The sequence below is a fragment of the Sminthopsis crassicaudata genome, chromosome 5 (assembly GCF_048593235.1).
Source record: "Sminthopsis crassicaudata isolate SCR6 chromosome 5, ASM4859323v1, whole genome shotgun sequence".
Taxonomy (NCBI): Eukaryota; Metazoa; Chordata; class Mammalia; order Dasyuromorphia; family Dasyuridae; genus Sminthopsis; species Sminthopsis crassicaudata.
The window spans coordinates 233165810-233186866 of NC_133621.1; the positions used below are offsets into that span (position 1 = coordinate 233165810).

The 21057-nt window shown below is 47.2% G+C and overlaps 1 protein-coding gene across 3 annotated transcripts; it reads right to left on the reverse strand.

The window, feature by feature from the left end:
* Positions 1-196: 196 nt before the first annotated feature.
* CACNB3 (calcium voltage-gated channel auxiliary subunit beta 3) lies at positions 197-15835 on the reverse strand. 3 transcript variants are annotated; one of them, XM_074270512.1, is made up of 13 exons: positions 15815-15835; positions 4773-4895; positions 4523-4645; positions 4103-4218; positions 3938-3996; positions 3652-3671; positions 3041-3121; positions 2724-2782; positions 2437-2546; positions 1856-2007; positions 1470-1565; positions 1109-1258; positions 197-654 (listed from the first exon to the last, which is right to left on the reverse strand). In XM_074270512.1, the coding sequence occupies exons 1-13, from the start codon at positions 15818-15820 to the stop codon at positions 340-342; spliced, it is 1410 nt and encodes a 469-aa protein (XP_074126613.1). In that variant the 5' UTR covers positions 15821-15835; the 3' UTR covers positions 197-339. The 3 variants fall into 3 exon arrangements, with proteins under 3 accessions (XP_074126613.1, XP_074126612.1, XP_074126611.1); XM_074270511.1 differs by lacking the exon at positions 15815-15835 and adding an exon at positions 14502-14656; XM_074270510.1 differs by lacking the exon at positions 15815-15835 and adding an exon at positions 8867-9059.
* Positions 15836-21057: the final 5222 nt, after the last annotated feature.

A 21057-nucleotide genomic window follows, 5' to 3' on the forward strand; every position in this document is an offset into this window, starting at 1 on the left:
GAGTCTGGAAGAAATGGAAACCATTTCTACAGGAATCTTGGACTTGGATGCTGCCCAGAAAGGACAGCTTCTTGTGCAGGAGAGAGTGCCAGGGTTACAGAACTGTATATAACTAGTACTTGGAAAGTGGAGAGCCTGGGGGTTCTTAACACACAAAGTAAAAGGACCACCTATAGCTCTTGGAATATTGGGGCCTAGAGCTAGGCAAGGGGACTTAAGGGGCTAAGCCTAGTGCCAGCCTAATGCTGGCTTAACTTCAACCTGCCAATAAGCTCTTGCCCTGCTATTCCATTTCCTCCTCTGCTCCCTTGGACAGACCAGTGCAGGGCAGGAAGAAGTTCAATAGCTATCCTTAGGCCATGGCCGATTGCGTTGCCAGTTCCTTTCATTGTAATTATGCTCCGAGTTCCGGGCCAGAAGCCGGTCTTGAGGGTCCTGTCCATTGGCACTGGGTAGCCCAGAGGTGTGTTGGCGATGCGGCTGGTACAGATCTCGATAGACTTCAGTGTATTCATCCTCCAGGTGGTGAGAACTGCGTTGAGAAGATCCAGTCCAAGCTTGGTGTGAGCTCTCACTGGCCTCATCTGAAGGCATCAGGCTGTCCCGCTCTGGGGGTGAGCACTCTCCTCCTTGCTCCCCCAGCAGCTGCTGGTTCTGGGAACATCAAGGCAAAAACAACACTGGCTTCTCATCCTTTTCCCCAACTACATGCTAAGCTTGAGGTGGGGTGGGGAGGAGAGAGGAAGGAGCTGGAATAAGTCTCTTCCTGACCACACTTAGAGAAGGGGATTGGCTTCCTAAAATAAGGAACTGGAATGTAATCACTTTTCCCCACCATTTCCATGGCACTGCACCAGGTCTGAAAGGAGATGATTGCTGTTTTTTCCTAACCTAGAAAATGTGTCCCCATCTCTACTGTAATTTGCCTTCCCTGTCACAAAGTCCTTCATCTTGTCTTGTTTCAGTTCTTCCCACTAATAGAAACTATCTGCTAAACCAACTTACCGTCCCTTACTCTGCAAAGATTTGAAGACTAATCTATCTGCCTTGGCAATAGTTTAGGAAAGGAACAGTAACTAAGTACTTGGACTGAGAGAAGCCTGGTTACCTGAAGGTCGGGGATGGCACTGGGTGGGCCCAGTAGGCCAGGCCCTGGGGCTGGGTAGTGAGTAGCTCTCCAATACACTTCCAAGTACTCAGCCAGGTGCTCACAGGCATCTTCCAATTGGTTTTCATCCAGGATCACATCAAAAGATTCCTTAGGGATGGGGAAGGGGGTGGGAGGTGAGGGAGGAAGAGATCTCAGGCCATCTGATCCAACTCCATCTTTTTACAGATAAGGCCCATAGAGGGTAAGCATCTTGCCTAAGGTTACCTATGTAGATCCAAGCTGCTGCTTCCATACTTCCCACAAGTCACCCCAACCAGACCCTAAAAAGTAAAGTAGGGGCAAGAGTTAATGCACTCACTGGTGGGCATTGCACCAGCTTGTCATACGCCATCATCTGAACATTCACATGTTTCATCTGGGACTTTCCCCGGGATCGGATCAGCCGATGAAGCACCTAGGGGACAAATAAGGATGGGCACGGGGTCTCATGGGAGGAGAAGTCACAAGTAAAATTGGGCATGATGTTGTTCAAGGGAATGGGGGAGGTCTGGGTGTGCTGTCTTCAGGGACATGAGTGGAGCTGGGTATGGTGACTATGAAAGGTATAAGGGAAAATAAGCCCAGCTGGAGCACAAACGTTCTCCAGACTTAGGCAGTGAGACCAAGCTAAGCAGGAACATCCCTAGTAGGTTTGGGGGACCCAGGTTGGCACCATCCCCATCCCCCTTGCACCTCCCTGCTGACCTTGGGTGAGGACACTTTGACATATACGATGATGGGGGCCAGAGAGGTCTTAATCAGCTGGGCAGGGTGGTTGATGGTGTCGGCATCCAGCACTACCAGCTGCAGAGACTTGGCCAACTCGAAGATCCGCTCGATCTCACTCTGCACCTCAGCTGTGGGGGGAGTGGTCAGCAGGTTCCCCCCACCCCCAGAGGGGGAATCTCCAGGGCTTTGGGAGGTTTCCAAGAGTCTACCTTCCCCTGCATTGTCTTGTGACCATAAACGTTCTAGTGGATGATCATAAATTCCTTGAGGGCAAAGCCTATCTAATTTCAGATGTGAATCCTAGTGCCAAGCCCAGTTCCACCTACACAGTAAGGCTTAAATGTTTGTTGTCGAAGTAGTTCTCAAAGACATTCTGTTTCAGCTTTCTGAAGGACCAAGAATTAAGGTACCTTGGTGGGAAGAGGTAATGGGGTGGCACTGTAGCAGGGGTGAAGCAGCAATGGGATGTGATGAGTTTGGGAGCAAATGGAGAAGGTAGAGGAAATAAAGCACTGGGGACTAGAAAGAGCTTTGTGTGAGCTGGGAAGGGTTCTCACCAATGCTGGATCGAGCTGTAGACCGTTCAATTATAGTTCTCTTGCCTGGGTTGTTGAGCACCGATCTCTTTGCCAGAGAGAGATCGGCTGTAACTCGAGTGATAGAGATCCTGGGGAGGAGGGGAAATGGAGTAAAGGATCACTACTGGACTCTAAAGCCAAAGTAGCTTGCCTCCTAATATTTTCCTAAGCCTAGCTACCCGATTACGCCCTCAAAAAATGACTATTGTGGGAACTGTCGATTAGGGAGGGTCTGACCCCACCCAATGCAACTGCAGGGAACTCACCTGCCATCAAATCGATGCTTTAGAAAGTCAAAGAGTGCCTTCTGCATCATGTCTGTGACCTGATGGGTGAGGGTATGGAAAGACTTAGTCTGCATATAAAAGCCCTGTGGAAAGGGATAGCATTCTCTATCCTCCATAACCCAATCCCATCTGTACATATATCCATGTTTCCATTGGATAAGGGATCAGATCTCTGCAAGCTGTCAGAAAATGCCAAAAGCAACAATGAGAACCGTGCCCTAGCCAGTGGATATCGCCGAGGGGCTTGGTGTACATTCAAGATGAGGACTTGGACTGAAAGATCGTGCCCTGCTTACCTCATAGCCTTTCAAAGAAGGCCCCACAAGCACCACAGGTCGCATGGAAGGTACCACATCATATGGGGGCACGTGTTCTGCCTGAAGAGGGCAGAAAACACCAGAGCCACATGGGGTTCCATCATTCACTGAAGGACACTTTTCCTTCCTAATGCATGCTACTCATTGGACATGGGTAGGATAAATAGGGTTGAGGGTAGTAGCAGGGAGGTACTGAAAGGTAAGCAGAAAATCAGGATGCCTTGCTCCTTCCAGACCTCTTGTCATCAGTTTCCTTCCTTGCTCTGTTTTATTCCCTAAAATTAGAGGTCATGGAGTTGTAGAAAGTGTGTAAGAGAAAAGTAAGGGGAGAGAGACAGGCCAAGGCAGGGAGAACTTGCCCTACCATGTGAAAAGTATATATATATTCTCACTATCTTCCCCTCCTCCTGGGAGTTCTTAGATTACCCCCCCTGAAAAATCTCTCCTGGTTTGGACAGCTGACTCAACATCCACTTCCTCTGTTTTGGCTTGGAGAAGAGGGGTATGGAGAACCTGGCGGGGGGTGGAATTCTAACAATTGCCCGAAAATTATGAGCCTCCCAAGCCCACAACCCCATCCTTGAACTCACCTGTTTTTGCTTCTGTTTGGCTTTTTGGAAAAGGAAATAAGAGACTGAGGTTGGTGAGGGGGAGGGAGCCCTGGGAGAGACATGGTGGCCCCTGTATTACCCACACCCACACCCATACCCACATTAGACAATGGGGTGAGGGTAGCCTCACCCTGTGGGAGAGATGCCAGGTTCCCCCAGTACTATAGATTTCCCTCCCCCCACTTTTCCCAATCAGTCAGAATGAGATCGATCCCTCCCCATATTGGACCCATTATCCACCTAAGATGGGAAGAGAGGAAATTACCTAGAGATGGGGGAGGAGAACGGCGGTTGCCAATGTCACCAGGGGGGTTCCCAGATCTCCTGAAGTTAGACCAGGATGGGGGAGAGGGGAGGTTGAAGAGAAAAAGTGAGTGGCTCCTGCCTTTCAGTATACTTAACCCTTCCCATGTTCCTGCCTGTCCCATACCTAGCCTTCTGTTCTTGCTTGAGGCGTATGGTTTCCAGGCGCTGAGGGCTGGGGATAAAGGCAATATCCCCACCTTCCTTCACTAGTCTCCCAATCCACCAGTCATTGTTGTATTTCTAGAAGCAGACAGGTAAGGCATTTCATGAATTAGGAAAAGGATACAGGAGAAGAGGCAATTCCTTTCTCATTTCTTCATAATTTTGGATCTTAAGTTTGGGAAAAGAGAGTAGAGGAGAAAAATTAAGAGGAGAGGGCATGGAGAAGAGTGAGAGTTTGTGAGGTTGGAGACCTAGTCTTGGGGATTACAGGATTGGGATCCCAATGTTCAGATGGTAATTTGGAAGTTTGTAGGGACTGAAATCTTAGTGGTAGACTTAGGAAATCAAGGAGATTCAAGACTGAGAATAGATCAAAGTTTACCTCTTTGATATGCAGGAAATCTCTGGCTTCAAAGTTGACTCCTGAGCCCTGGATAGGGCACTCCTCATCCAGCACCCCACAGTAACTGACATTGGTTCTCACAGCAAATGCCACTGGTTTGTGCTAGGAAAAGAATTAGCAAAAAACACGAATGTGAAAAGTTATCCTCTTTCCCTAAATCTTAGCACTCTAATAGTAAAAGATGGATGGAGACCAAAGAATCAGGAATGATAGGAATGACACTAGATACCTTGGCTCTTTCCAGCTGCTGCTGAGCCTGGCTCTCCACCTCTCGACGGGCACTCTCCCTGTCCTCCTCCAGGGAAAGGTCTGAGTCCAGAGATGGCCGGCTAGTATAGGAATCTGCTGAACCCTGGGTGGAAAAAGACACAGTGGAGCCAGGCTTGTGGAGGGTTCGGCCTTTACAAAGGTGGTATGGAGACCACAAAAGTCAGGTGGCTGGCTAAAATTGTTGTAACGCTCTCCCTCTCAATTCTTCCATGAGGAAGGAGGAGGGAAAAGAACTGCCAGAATTCTGGCGTGCACACACTAAACACATGTGATCTCCATGGCTGGAGTATCAATGTTATAGAAGCTGGTCAAAAAGTCACCAAAGTCTGGGTTTGCCAGAATCCACCCATCACACTTGGACTGATTTTAGAGTCCGAGGTCTGAATTCAAAAAACAGCTCTGCTTTTTGCTATCTGTGTAACCATAGGCTATTCATTTCTCCGACCCTCATTTTTTTTTCATATATTGTAGGGGTTATTAAGATTCCTTGCAATTCTAGGTCCTATGATCATCGAGGTTCTGCCCAGCTTTAAATTCTGTGAACAAAACTGTTCAAAAGTTAGTTCATCTCACTGAATTGAATAGCTTCATTATATATAGAAGAGAGGAAATCTTGAATCTGATTCTGTCCAAGGGATGGAAAGACAATGTGTTGAGAAACTAGCCCATGGAGAGGAATCAGGTCAACTTCCTACCTATTCCTAAGGATACAGACATACCCTAAGGACTCAAATATAAGAACAGTTTTGACAAAGGAAGCCAGCACTTTTTATTTGGGGATAGAGATAAGGAGAAGAAACTGAACTTGAGACACAAATCTGCCTTCCCATCATAGCTCTATACTCCACATCAGGTCCAGTTCTCCTGGAACCATGTAAAAAAGACAATGGGAAAGTTTTTGATTTACACAGAACAGTCTATTCACTGTGTTCCACCTTCCCTGGGAGCAAAATAATAGACTGGAATCCCCATTTACTCATTCATGCAATAAACATTTATTATACCCATGGCAGTAAATGTGTTCTGAGGTTTGAAGGTAGGCCTGATTCTGTGCAGAGTTGGGCTATGGGGATATTCTTCAGTCTTATGACATTCACATGATATTTGGAGACTCCCTCCTCTCCACTATAGGCCAAACCCTCAAGCATCGTTATCTAAGGTCTCCCCTCTGTCTGTCTCCTGGGCAGAATCAGGAAGAATCATCTGGGTCTCTGACCCACAAATGCTCATCTATTATTAACTAACTTGAGAGTTAGCTTCCTTTCAGTCACCCTGAAGTCTGATGTGATTTCTCTGGTTTTTGTGAAAATGTAAGCAAGAGATGATGCAAAAGTATTGATACGGTGTGACTCCCCAAGTACCTAATTCATCTTGATACCACTCTTACTGTCCATCACAGTGACATAGTAGGTAAGGAGTTTTATATGTTAGGATTTGGAGGAGGGTTAGAAGATTTATAATTTTATCCTTATAAGTAATTTCCTACATGAAAACTTCCCCTAAAAATACATGCTAACAATTCATCCACTTCTAGCCTCAACTTACCTACTTGTTTGGGGCATCAAAATTAAATTGTTCCCCCTTTCTTCTTTGTCCCCACTCGAAGGTAGGAGATGGAGAATTAAATTAATTTATGTTGACTTAGTGTTATAAGTCAATGTCTCCAAACAGACAGAATCATAGATATGAATCATCGGTTTAGAACTAGAAGAGACCCCAGAAGACTTATAGTCCAACTCCCTCATTTACAGATGTGAAAACTCAAACTGAGAGAGCTTAAATCACTTGTCCTAGTCACTTTAGGGAGTATCAGAGGTGAGATTTGAATGGAGGTTTTCAGATTCCAAAGCTAGTACTTTCTCCTCTATCACATGCCAGAGGTAACATGATACTGGACTTATACTCAGCAGACATAAGTTTAAAGCCTGATTCCATTGCTTACTAAGTATTTGATGCTGTAAATAATTTTGTCTCTTCACCTCAGTCCCTCTATTTGTAAAAAGAAAATGTAAGAGTGGATGTTTTCCAGGGTCTCATCTAGTTCTAAACCTTATGTTATACTCAGCCACAGACCTAGCACCCTGCCACTACCTCAGAGAAGACAAGCCTGTCCTGCCAAGCCATACCCTGGAGACCAGGTTCTTTCTTTCCCCTCACACAAGGCAGCCAGAGGCAGTGCTGTGGAGCTGCCAGGAGTTGGCATGATGCTCTGATTGTGCCCCCCTTGCCTGGTGTGTGTGTGTGTGTGGGCAGGCTGCGACACCACTCTTGCCTGGCACAAGAAAAGGAAAGAAGATGAGCCCATGGATTTATTTGGAGCCTGAATCTGCCTCCTACAGCTTCAGTGGAGATCCTGGAGAGAGGGAGGATTGAAGTAGATGGAGGGCACTGGGGGAGGAAGTGGTAGATCTAGGAACCAGAGTAGGGTAGGGGATGGGTACAGGGCCAAGATAATGGCTTCTCTCCTTAACATTCCCACTAAGTTCTCTTCCTCCTTATCTTTATTCCTCTTTTCTGAGTGACATTTTTCTGCCACTTGCTTATAAGCTTTTCAAAGAAATCCTCTGCTCATTCACCAGGGATAAAATAAGTAAATAAATAAAGCAAAACCTGCCAGGTCCCTCTGGCCTCAGACATCTCTTCACAGGCATAAGCTGACACCCTGGGTAGTGCCAGCTGCCCCCTTAACAGTACAGATGAGACCCATAAGGCCTTGGACAGTGAATCAGAATGCCAGACAATTAGCCCCCTGTGGTGCAGCCTAGAGCAAAGGGAACCCCCAACTGGGAGCATTGTGGGTACCAATTCTACTCTTACTTCCCTTACCAGGATGTTCATTCTGGATCCCTCAAGCCACCTCTAACCTAGGATCAGGTTGGGTCAGGGACCTTGCCCCTTCAAAAACTCTTTGACTAATAGCTTAAATATCTATCACCTCCAGCTAGAATCATATGGACATCTTTAGGGACATTTCTCCCTAGAATCAGAAGAGAGAGAAGGGGCCTCAGTCCTTCCCCGAATACTTCTACTCTTCCTCTCCAACCTCCCTCAAATCACCAGAATCTTTGCCTAATGAGTTGGTTTGTCTCCAAAGAGTCAGGAGATAAAAGCAAAAATGAAAATTAAATATTTATAGGTCGCCTGTTTCCCTGAGCAAAAAGCTTCCTCCATCCTCCGGCCCTCCATCTTCTGGCTCCCTCAGCCCCATCACCCAGATTTTTTTCCGCTGAGAAAGCAAAGGAGTCATTTGGCACCAAAGTGGCAGTGTGTAGGCAATACCAGGAGTCTGGTGGGCAATTCAAGCTCTGGCTCAATTAGCCCATTATGTGTGCAGTGCTCCCGTCTCAGTTGGAGAGCAGGAGTTTGACCAGGAGGTGTGTAAGGACAGGAGAAAGTTTTGAAGGTAAGACAGAAACAAAGGGGGGTCTAGAAGAGAAGGTTTCTACAGTTTGGAGGGCTCTGGGAGATCCCTCTCAAAGGAGGCTCCTGACCGTGTTTTGGATGGAAGTGACCCGGTCCTCCAATACCCAGCCCACCCCTTCTCCATCTCCAAGACATTTCACTTTCACTTAGTTGTTCTACCTTTCCAAAATGCGTCCTGATCCCAAACCACTGATTTCTGCTTTGTCCAAGTAGTTCAAAACCCCCTTAACTCTTGCCTGGCATCCTGCTGTCCCTGAAAGTTCTCTTCCACATCCCTTCTCCAAGCCTGTGTTTACCCTAGTGACATCCCTCTTACTAACACCTCCTCAGGGTCTGCGGCCAACTCCAAGCTTCCTTCCCCCTCCCAGGATCTCCGAGCTGAACTCCGCTCCTGTGCTCGTCTTCCCTGAGATTTCTTCTCCCCTCTCAACCCCCCCCCCAGTTCGAAGGCCTTTGGGGAAGGGGGAGCAGCCCGAGAAACAGTCAGCGGAAGACGATCCTCCTTCCTTTCAGACGGTCCCTTCCCCTCTCCCTCAGCAGAGATGTTTTTCATATCTCAGAATGGGAGGCGGAGGGGGAAAGGGCGATGATGTCCCCAACTTCCCCACCTCCATCGCCACGGGCACTCACCGCCTCCGAGTCCTCAAACCCGGGAACGTAGGAGTCGTCATACATGGGGGAGTCCGGACTGGGGAGCAATCAGGGCCGCGGGGGAAGGGAGGGGACAACCCGGGGCAGGGAGCGAGGGCAGCACTGGGGCCTGCGGGATGTCACCAGGGCCCGGGGAGCCGGGCAGGCCACAAGGGAGCCAGGGAAAGATGAGCTGCTGAGAGCTCCAACCTCAGCTCTCTCTCCCCGACCACCCCCTTTCCCTCCTTCTTCCCAGCCCTCTCCACACACCCGGCTGGTCCCACCCAGAGCGCTGCTGAGGAATCCAGCTCCAGCCCCTACAACAATAGCGCCCGCCCACCAGCGTCCCCCCTCCCCCCGCTCCTGATAGGGAGGCTTGGGCGGGGTGTGTGATGGTAGTGGGGGGGGGGGAGAAGGCGGAGGGGGGGCGAGGAGGTAGGGCGGATCCCTAAGCACCTATCCCGCGGAAGAGAAGGTGGGAGAGCGGGAGGGTGAAGGAAGGGGAGGAGGGCTTGGGAGAATGGGGCGGGGCGAGGAAAGATTCGGAGACAGACACACAGAAACCCAGGAAATACTCCTCAGGGAAACAAAGGGCTGAGGGGGAGGGGAGGAGAAAGAGAAAAGGAGGTAGCTAAGCAGAGAATCTTAAAGAGAGGAAAGCAGGAAGGGAGGCGGAGAAAAAAATAGAAAAGCTAGAAAGTAGAGATCTAGAGAGTAAAGAAGAAGAGATGTAGTGAGATGAGGGGAGTGAATGGGAAATAAAGGGCAAAAGACAGACAGAAAGAAAAGGACAGGGAGGAGCTTTAATTTTGATTTGAGGACTCCTAGTCAAGGCCCACAGGCAGTGTTGCCCTTTTCCCAGCCCCTTCACAGAACAGCAGGTGTCTGAAGGATGGTCCAAAGGGCCCCACTTCCAAACCCAGTCAAGGGTTAGCGTGAGTCGGGCACTGCCCTTCCGGGGGGGGGGGGGGTTGCAGGAAATGTCACAGAGTCTGAGTGAGAAAAAAACCGCCTCTTCCCTTCTCCACCTCACCCCGAAGCAGACTGGGAAGTACGCGGAGAAAGGGTAATTCCTCGGTTTACATCCAAAGCCTCCTGAGCACCTGGGACAGAGCTGAGGAACCGCCAGGGTGGCTGCTCAGGTGAAGATTCCTGCAACCATTTGTTTTAGTCCCAACCTCCTCCTTCAAGAAGAGCTTCCCACATCTGCCCCAACTGAAAGTGACTTCCTTTTTTGTTAATTTCTCACCACACTTTACCGGGACCTCCTCTTTGTACTTTTCATACCTTCCCCCTGCATTATACTGATCCTTCTGTGAATATGTGTATGTGTGTTTGTGTGGCCAGTTATCTCCCTATTCCCCTTATTTTGAGAGTTTTAAAAACCACGAAGCTTCTGGAGAACAGTTTCATCTATCTTTACATACCTAACACCTAGAATCACAGCTAGTACCAAGTAGGTGATAAATAAACAATGGGGAGTTGGATTGTTAAACTGAGGAAGAAAGCGGGAGAATAGTTCAGGGTGGGCACGTGGGGGTGAATGTAAACATGCCCGTGGGTATCAGGGGTAAGCATTCCCATCTCCCCCAGTCACTGGTGCAGATGTCAAACTCCCTTCTTCCTAGCAGAAACTGAAGTGAATAGCACATCTCTGAAAACATCCCTCAAAGCATTTAGGACCCCCTCCAAATCCTTTGTCATTGTGGTTCTCTCCTCTCCCTATTCTCTGGGCAGCATAAGAAAGAAAAATCATTTGGGTTTGCTAAAGAAAAATTCAAAACGGTCCTCTAGAGAAATCCTAAGTGGGGGTGCAAATTAATCCAGAAAGGAAGAAGGAACTGATCAACCTGTCAATCCAATTCAGTTAAAAAAAAATGTTAATAAAAAGTCTATTGCTATATCCCTTCCTCTTTCAGTAGCAGAAGGAATTGAAGTGGGGAGCACAGAAGGCACCAATAGATTCTCAGTATTACACTTTTTCAAAGAAGGGACAGAACCTCAGAACTAATGGAGATACCTAGTCTGAGAAACAAGAGGTCTCTAAGAGGCTGAAAGAAAGACATCATGGCATGATAAAACAGGGGGCAAAATGATAATTAAAAAACCTGGTTTCTAGTTTTGCTTTTGTCTCTACCTAGTAGTGTGACTTTGGACAAGTCAGTCTCCTCTCTGGATTATACTTTCCACACCAGTAAAATGTAGATTATTATTAGATGGACTAGATTCTAAGGTCTATCCAGGTCTAACATTCTGAGCTTGAGAGTTTGTCATTTAGGATGTCTAGATTTTTAACTTCAACTTTGCTATTGACTTTTTTGTGTGTTTGGAGGCAATCTGGGTTAGACGACTTGTTCAAGATCACACCGCTAGTGTCTGAGGCCAGATTTGAATTAAGGTCCTTCTGACTCCAGGGTCAGTAATCTATCCACTGCACCATCTAGCTGTCCCCCCACCCCACCCCATATTGACTCCTCCTTCATACTTCAGTTTACCTGCTCTATAAAGGTTCTTGAGACCTTCTCAAATATTTTTTTCAGCAGAATATAGAAGAATTGAGAATGGAAGCAACAGGGCATCTTGAGGAAGAAGACGGATACATGCCTGGTAACTCAAACCATCATGACCACCATGACTTAGAATCGGCACAGAACCCTGGGCACAAGAGCCTTGAGAATTGCAGTGCTCTCCCAGAAGGACAGCTAAGAAAGAATGCTGGGCTTGGATTCAGGAAGACATCTTCCTGAGTTCAAATCTGACAGTGTGTGACTCTAGGCAACACAACCCTATTTGTCTCAAATTCTCATCAGTAAAATGAGCTGGACCACTTCAGTATCTGTGCCAAGAAAACCTCAAACTGACTCAAGGAGAGTTAAATACAAGACTGAAAAATGACTTAATTATAACAACACCTCCTCCTTGCAGCCCAGCAAGTCCAGCAGCCCAGTGCAAAATTATTGTGGAGAAATGATCCATCTTCCTCATCACCACTAGCAAAATTGCTGACCAACTGCCACCTTGAGAACAACAGTACTCCGAAACACCAGTTCTGTTTTCAGGCAAATCCTAATGTCCATTAGAGAAAACAACTTCTATGGAGAAAGGGTCAGTCATTCCCAACAACCTATCAACTAACTGCCACACACAGAATGGTGAAAGTTGAAAGAAAGAAAGTACCAAGCAAGTTAAGACTACCACCCCCACCCTGGCCACCATCTCCCCTCTGACCCTGAAGGAGGCATCCCAGGATGCTGAACATGAGAGCTTTGAGAATAGCACTGCTTTCAGCCCAGTGCCCATAGTCATCATCCTGGGAGGCAATCCCTGTGGAGTTGCAGCCTAGCAACAGCTCCTGTAGGTGTTACAGCCTCAGCTACTTAAAGGCTTAGAAAGGAAAGTTTTTGTCACCTTGTCACAGAAAAATAGTTCAACATCAGAAACTGCCAGGATTATATCAGTAGAAATGACATGAAAGAAGCATTAATATTTGCTTTGCCATAAGACCCTAAGGACCACCTGACTTGCAAAAGAAACCTTCCACTGTGTTGTCTCCAACATATTAGAACATGAACTCCTTGAAAGTTGGAGACTATATACTTTTTATATGTTTTATTCATTTATAAATTTATTCAAAGAGAAATTTCGCCAGATTCTCTGAGTTTATCAGATTAATAGAACAAGATCTGTCCCTGCTTCTCTCCCTTGAGCCCCTTCTCTGGCCCTTTGTTACTCTTCTTTTCTCCAAGGAATAAGTAGCACATTCAGAGGTAACAAAACATCAGGGTATAGCCAAGATGGGTGAGCCTAGGGAGAGAAGGCTGGCAATAGCCTGAATATTGTCAAGGGCGGTTGGTTTTCCAGACTTGTAATGTCATCATAGCAGTCTAGGTCCCACTTGTTCTTCAAAGATATCCCATCCCAACCCCAAGTACTGGTGGCAGAAAATTCTCTCAATGGGTTATCATCCTAACCATTTATTAGGAAATAAGTCCATGTATTTCATACCTACACCGATCCTCACCTTACTCACAACTGTGCCCCATATTCTTCCAAGTTCATTCCAGGACAATTAAATACATTGAATGCTGTATTTTTTTTTTTTTAGAATTGTAGGATTTAGAGTTGGAAGGAACCTTAAAAATCATCTTTTCATTTCACAGGGAAGAAAATTGAGGTTCAGGAGGTAAAATGACTTAAGTCATAAAAGTGATAATTACCAGACCTTGGATTTAAACCAAAGCTGTCTCACTCCAAAACTAATACTCCTTCTAAAACACTAAGTTTCTTGGAAATGCTTTTTTTTTTTTTTAATTTCAAATTCATCTAATATATCAAAAGCTCAAAATCTGGTATAGTAACACAGCAGGCAGGTGGGATGTAGGGAGAGAGACACAGAGACAGAGAAACAGAGATTCACACAGAGACAGAAACAGAGACAGAGAGACATAGACACAGAGACAGAAGCAGAGAGAGACAGAGACAGAAACAGAGACAGAGAGACACAGACACGAGGAGACAGAAGCAGAGAGAGACAGAGACAGAGACAGAGACAGAGACAGAGAGACAATAGACACAGAGACAGAAGCAGAGAGAGACAGAGACAGAGACAGAGAGACATAGACACAGAGACAGAAGCAGAGAGACAGAGACAGAGACAGAAACAGAGACAGACACAGACACAGAGACAGAAGCAGAGAGAGACAGAGACAGAGACAGAGATTCACACAGAGACAGATAGTGGGAGAGGCAGAATTTTCAAATGTGGAAAAAGGATGTTTAATTTGCAAAACTTGTATAAGGCACCTAATTGCCTCATCCAAGATCTGCCCTGATTTGCCAACATCTTTACTAAGAGCTACTCCTCATTCTATTCAATTTCCCACCATCCCAACCCTGCTTCATACCAACCTAAAATCTCCCTATCCTACAGCAGGCTATGCCTCCAGGAACTCACTTTGCCAGCAACACCTATTATTCTCCATGGAACAGCACAAACTGGGATTTAGAGGAGAAAGTTGAAAACATAAGTAAACTAAGGAACACCCCCCCAAAAAAGAGGAATGAGCTGAATGGGAACAAAATCAGACTTTACAACACTGAAATGTCGCCCACCCGGTGTTGAGGCAAAGGGCAAAGCACAGAGAAGGGTGGCCAGGATTGGGGGAGGGCAGTGCAGGTGAGTGGTAGCACAGCAGTCCTCAAATGACCACTTCTTTTCCCTGAGTGCGCGGAAGGGCAGAGTGGTTTGCACTCCCGAGCGCTGATTAGGGAAGCGAGGAAGCTGCCGGCACGTCTGAAAGCTGCCTCCGGGATCTGGACCGAGCCCCCAGCAACTCCTCGGTTATCCTCCGAGACAGCGGGGGAGGGGCCCCGCTGGCCCCAGTCCTCCCCTTTTCCTGGGCAGTTCTGACTCTCCCCCGTACAACCTGGCCTCCGCAGCCCAGGAGTCCCCCTGCTGTGGCTCTTTGCTCTGCCCGCAGGAGTGACCGACTCTTGCATCTCTCAGCGTTAGCGCCTCTTTCCCGGCTCCCCATCGCCGCTACCTTTGCCGCTGAACACCTTCACCGCGCCCAGCGCCCTGGGTCCCGCTGTCCCCCTCCCAGAGCCGAGCCCCGCGCGGTAGGGCCGCGATTACCTCGTTCAGCAGAAACGTTGCACTGGAGTCAGAAAAAGACATAGACGGGCTTAGCGGCGCCCCCGGGCCGGCAGCTCCGAGGCCGAAGCAGGAGCACGGCAGGCAGCCGCCAGGCACACAAGCTCCCGCTTGCTAGCCCGGCTTCCCCCAGCGCCAGTCCGGACCCGCTCCACTAGCCTCCTCCCCTTCTCCTCCCTTTCCTCTACTTCTCCTCCTCTCCCCCCTCCCCCTCCTCCTCCCTCTCTCTCTGGGTCTCTCTATCTCGTCTGTCTCCGTCTCTGCCTCACATTTTCACATTTCCTTCATTTTGTCTTTTGGCTCCGAGTCTCGGTTAGTGCCGTCTCCCACTCCTTCCCTCTCCCTTTCAGGTCCTTTCTTTTTTGCCCTTCTTTCCTTCCTCCCTCGGGCAATACCGCAGGTACTCCCAACAACAAGGGGGAGGGGCCGGAGGAGGGGAAGATATTATTTTCTTTATATTTCACGATAATGTCCAAATGCGCTGCCCCTTTAATCCCGGACCTCCGTTCCTGAAACTAGTAGTCCAGGCTTTTCCTAGTACGTTACTTCGGCTGTAACTTAGCCTGAGGGAGGGGGTCCAGAGTGAGGAGAGAGTTAGGAGCGAAAGAAGCCTCGGAAAGCACCCGCAATCCCTGGCCCAGAAGGGAGATTCATCTCTAGTCCTAGCTCCCAGCACTTCTGCAAACTAGCCCAACCTTTGCTTCCAAAAAGGAGCATCCAGGCTGCAGCATAGTGAGGGATAACGGCAGAGCTGAGGGCTGAAAACAAACTACTCCCTCTGCATCTCGCTTATTGTCTTATTGCCCCACTCTGGTCCCCCAGTGTCCCCGACCCCCGGACTCTTAGATCAGTTTGGTGATCACCCCGGTGACTAGCTAGCTGGGCTTCGCCTGTGTGCGGTCACTTCGACACCCGTTTGGCGCCAGTACCGCTATCCGATGCTTCCTCCCAAACCAGCCGCATTGGGCACTGCTTAGTCCACCCTCGAGGCTCCAGACCTGAGGGCCGGGGGCTCCAGGGCCAGTTTGGAATCCCGGAGCCCAGAGAGGGTGGGGATCTCCGGATGCTGAGGTGCGCCTGGGCCAGCAGGAGGCGCAACCTGGGGCTCTAGTGAGAGCGGTAGGCAGAGGAGACGAGACCCCAGTGCCTAGCCTTCCCGGTCCCCTTGGAGGATGCCAGTCCCTCCTCCTCACTCTGTCCTGTCACTTCCTGCCAGGACCCCCGTGTGGCTCCTCCCTTCCAGCCCGGACCCTTTAGTGGTCCTCCCACCCTGTCCCCGGGCCACTCGGACTTACCTCCATCCCGCTGGCACCGCCGCCCCCTCGGAGCACGGCGGCCCTCGGCGCTCCTAGCAGAGCCAGACCAAGTCCCTGGACACCGCTGCCAGGCTAGGAGACAGGAGTGGCCAGAGCAGCGGGGACTGCTCCCCGGGTCAGCACCCCCCCACCCCCTCTCGGTTGGCACGTCAAACAGGACAAGCCCAAGTCTTGGGGGAGGGGGGGAAGGATGAAGGCAGGGTAGTGGTAGTAGTATTGCTTCTGAACCCTAGGTCTACTTGTCCTTATTGCCCCTTCCCCGCCAAGAACTTCTTTTGCAGAATCTCTTCTTTTTCTCCATCTTCCTTCACTTTATGAATCTGTTCCTCCTCCCTTCGGAGGCCCTACACAGGGAATTCTACTTCCCTCCAAGTATAGAATAACATGAACTAAGACCTTAATTTCACCCTGAAACCAAGATTTTCCCCATTCCCCAAATTAGCGTATCCCTCACCCTTTTCCATGCTAATCCCATGACTCTCCTAGACCGTTTTCCCAATTTGGGAAGCTGAGAACTTCCCTCACAGTCCCACTGAGCTCAGGACCACCTGCCCAACGTTTCCTCCCCCCACCCACCCACACTACAACCCTCTCTTTCATTCTACCGGGAGCTGGTTCGGGAGAAGAATATCTCTGGGGGTATTAGATTCCTCACTCTGTTTATCACCTTCCCTGACCTCCACTCCCCACTTTCAAACAGATATCTGAATACTCTGAGATCTGACCGAGCATGTTGTGGGGATATTGTTTTTAATTTCATCTCACATCTCACCTCCGGCCAATTAAAGGCACTGAATATGTCCCTCCCTACCCCCCCTCTTATTATTCAGCTTCAGCTATTCAGAGGAAATAAAGAGGTTGTGTGTGTGTGTGTTTCCCCAGGGTTTTTTACTTTGTATATGTTTAGAGTGAGGCAGAGATAGTGCCAGCCATTTGGCCATGTGAACTGTACCACCTGCTGACCACAGCTAATGGAGTGGCTCCTTTGGGCCTTAGGGGCATCTTGAGTTACCCAGGGAAGAGCTTGGGGGGGTGGCCCGGTTAGAGCATCCCCCCCTTTTCTCTGACTTCCAGCTCTCTCCCAGAGCCTACAGTCTAGAGAAATGGCATTTCCACTTCTCCCCATCCCCTTGCTTTTAAATAGAAACATCAATTGTTTCTTTCTGAGCCTGAAGGGGGGGCAAAGTTGGGGTGAGTAGCTAAGCCTTCCCCTTTCCCTCTACCTATCCTAGATGTCTGATTAAAGTTATCTTTTTTTTTTTTTTTTTTTTTTTTTTTTTTTTTTGTACAAAGGGTGGATAGATAGAAAATTCAGGTTCTTACCTAATGTATATGCAAGGCCTTGAACTTCCCCTTTCCTAAAGATCTCCTATGTAGAATTGCTAGTTAGATTAGTAGTTCTCTCACCACCACTATTGCCTCCCCAAACCTGAACTGGATCCAAATCCCTTTCTGCCCATCTGGAATCTTTTCCTCCAGACATCCTTTCACCCTGGTCTCTTCACAACCCTCACAGATCTTGGGGGTGTGCTGGATACTCCTGTTAGGGTTACACTAGAGATTGGGGACAGGGAAGTTAGGACCATCAACCCATCCCTATTCTTACTGGAACCAATAAGTTCTCCTTCCACTCCCCACCCCCACTCCCATCCTCTCAGCAGCTAGACTCCTGAGTGTCTGGAAGCATCAACTTACCCTTCCCTCCACATCCCTCCAGATTTGGTCTGTCCGAAATCAAGTCCTTGGGGAATTTGCAATCAGTACCAAAAGGGCAGCTTAGGGCAAAGCACAGAGTTCACATTGTCCATCCCTCGCTCTCTGTGAAAGAATAGTCTGTCACTTAGTCCAAGCTAAAACAAAGCTTTTCTTCTTCTGTTCTGAGAGGTCTGAGGAGGGAATTTCCACAATCATTCTCCATGGCCAACTACAGAATATCAAACTGGGTAAGTTCTTCCAAAAATCTAACCTCAGTCCTTCCTGTTGTCAATTTATCCTCCCTTTTCTGGGCTCTTCCTCTGGGCCCATGATGTTATTCAATGCTTCTAGGCAGTTTCAGGATCCATGCCCTGACACAGCACTTGCTATAAATATGTCTGGAGAAGTTCTTGCTTAAGGACCCAGCATCTGGTGAGCTCCCTCCTCCCCCACCAGTTTCTCTTTGGGGGACTGGGGCTGGGACTTAAAGACCAAATCTACTGGTTTTGTGGCTTCTAGACTGCCCAGTAGCTATTAAGAAGTTTGGGGGGCACTCCTAGTATCAGAGGATGGAGAAATCTGGTATTGAGACAGGCAAGATAACTGGATTTTTCTCCCAATTAATCCTCATTCATTTGCTGACTAGCCCTTGCCTAATATTCTTTGGCCTTTTTCTATTTTGTGATTGGAATTGAGAGGATGTGATATCTATTCCATCCATGGGAAGATTTTTAAAATTTGGAGTAAAGAAAAGGGCCAGAAAAAGAACCATGATATACTATGGCCAAGGTACCAGGAAAAAAAGACTGAGTGTGGCTTTTATAGGGCTCACAGGGTCCTCTCAGTGGAATTGGAAAGCTCAGTTTGCTAGCTGCTCTCTACTGTAAACATTTACTTAGATCACCCTAGTTCTTGGGGGCTCCTTGGTATTTCCAGGTACCCTGAAACTCAGCACTAGGGGAGAGAGGGTTAAATTCAAAGTCCTCAGACAGTATAAGGCATTTTTGTGATAACCTGGAGTGGGGAAGACCTACTTTAGACTCTTACTAGATATGTGACCTTGGCAAGTCACTTAACCTCACACTGCCTCCCATTCCCTCAACTATAAAATGGGAGTAAGAACATCTACCTCACAAGGTTGTTATGAGGACAAAATGAGATAATTGTAAGGTATTTTGCAAACCTCAAAACATTACATAAATCTTAACCCTTATTTTTCTTATTATCCTAAGGGAAATAGTTGAGGGAGAGCAGATGAGACTGAATCTATGGATCCCAATATGAAATTCTTGTTTCCTTACAGACAAAAAGCTAGCGAGTTGGGGGTCTGAAGGGTGTGAAGCCTTAGTGAAAAGCTTCTCCCAGGGAAGGCAATAGCTGGGACTCCAAAGACTTCTTAAAGGGAGACTGAATTTGAAAGATGAGATGCCCAGATTTTATTAAATGAGGTTGTAGCACTGCTGATGGAACAGAAGGCATTTTGGAGAATATAGAGATGCTGTGGGGAGAAGTGCTGATACTCTCAACTAAATGTATGTTTACAAAGGTGAAAAGTGTTTCTTCTTTGATTCCTTATCTATTCCCTCTTCTCTCTGCACTGTGGAACTTGCTTTGCTGTAATTTATCCTTCAATCCCTGCTGCTACAGCATTAACTTCATATCACCATGAGTTGTATAAAAAAAATTATGAGATCAGGTTAGGGAGCCCAGAAATGCCAGATGCCCTTCACCCTCCCTATTTCAGCCTCTTCCATATCCCCATAAGGAACCTGGTTACCATAATTCCAGCTCAGAAAGAGGGCATGGTGCTGGCTAACCTCCTCAGGCCTGAATTATTAAAGAGGATAAAGGAATCATGCTCACAGCTGAGTGCTCCTTAGGTCCCCCATTGCCTTTCGCTTCAGTTCTCACAGTGTTCTTTCAACTCCTTTGCGTATTGTAGGAGAGTGGGCATAGTGAGCAAAGCCAAGAAGAGAATTGGAAGGCATGGGGGGAAAGGGCCTCAGGCATATGGTGGGGAGGGAGGAGACAGCTATGCCCACTCTATTAACCAACACCAACAGGGCTCTTTACTATAAAATATGATCATTATCTTGGAGTTGAATTGGAGAGAGGGGCAATAGAAAAGGTGTATGCTGTTTCCCAGATTACCTTAGCAGCAAAGTCTCTCAAATACTTCTATTCAGCACCTAAGTCCAGAATTTTGGAAGGGGAAGACCAAGGAATTGTCAGGGCAGATCAGTAGTGCTGCCCTTATTTGGGAACCCTAGAATTCTGCTTTCTCAACCCAAAATGCGCTCTCTATCCTAGAGTTATTCTGTATACTTGCAAAGCATTAGTATTGAAAAACATCTCAAATACCTAACACAATACACACATGCTCAAATTCTTTCACTTAAATCCCTATTGGCAGTTACTGAGATGTGATAAATTTTAAGAGCAATTATGTGGTGTAATGGAGAGGGCACTGTACTTTGGATTAGGAAAACCTGGGTTTCAGAACCACTTCAGACACTTCCTAGCTGTGTGTAAGCATATGCCTTTTTATGCCTCAGTTTCCAAGTTGAAAAATGAGAGGTTTGGATTCAATGACCTCTAAAGTCCCTTTTTGCTCTAAATCTATGATTCTAAATATCAAAGGGATCTGCAATTTCACTAATTTGTGTTTGCTCCAATGATGATTTTATTCCTGCCGACTCTTCACCATGCCCTCCCCTAGTTTGCCACAGTGACTCTGTCAAGTATAAATGGAGTCCTTTCTTAATTCCTTCTGATATACCAAAGATACCAATGAAGCTAGTTAATAACTCTGGCTGTCCATCTGTTAACCCTTACCTTCATCACATGACCAGACCACTTCTCTTTCTAAGATACGTTTTTCTGATGATACTTTTTACTCATAATTTTTTGAGGTTCCTCATTGACTTAATCTTTTAGATTACTCACTACCATCTTGTTTTATCTATGTGATATTCACTCTTCATTCTTTTGAGACTATTGTGTGGGATATCACACAATCACATAACAGCAAGAACCCAGTGGTTGAAAAATGACATTTTAAATATATATATCTTTTGTTTGTAGGAGAAACCTTGTAATTAAAGGAGCTTGGTAATTGTATTGTCTGTCCCACATATGCAACACTTACCAATGAACAGATTCTAGGTTGTCCATCTAGTTGCATCATAATTTGGGTAATATAATACATACTCTTTATCCTCTTGGTATTTCCCGGGTGGATAGTTGAACCAAACATTTTCTGAGTCATTAAGCCTCTTTTCCAGGAGGCTCATTATTTCAGGGTTTTGGTGTAATCAGTTATATACACAGAACCACACAAAGCATCTGAAGGACTCATCATCCATACATAATAATTTGGACTCTACACTGGATTTCCACTATAACAGTGTAAATCCTTTTGGTGAGCATAAATCTCCCTGTTTTATGCCTTGATACTTATGATCAGAGAATTATTTCTTGGTGCAACGTGCAGCACTTTTTCTAGAGCTACTCCCCACACTGTGTAT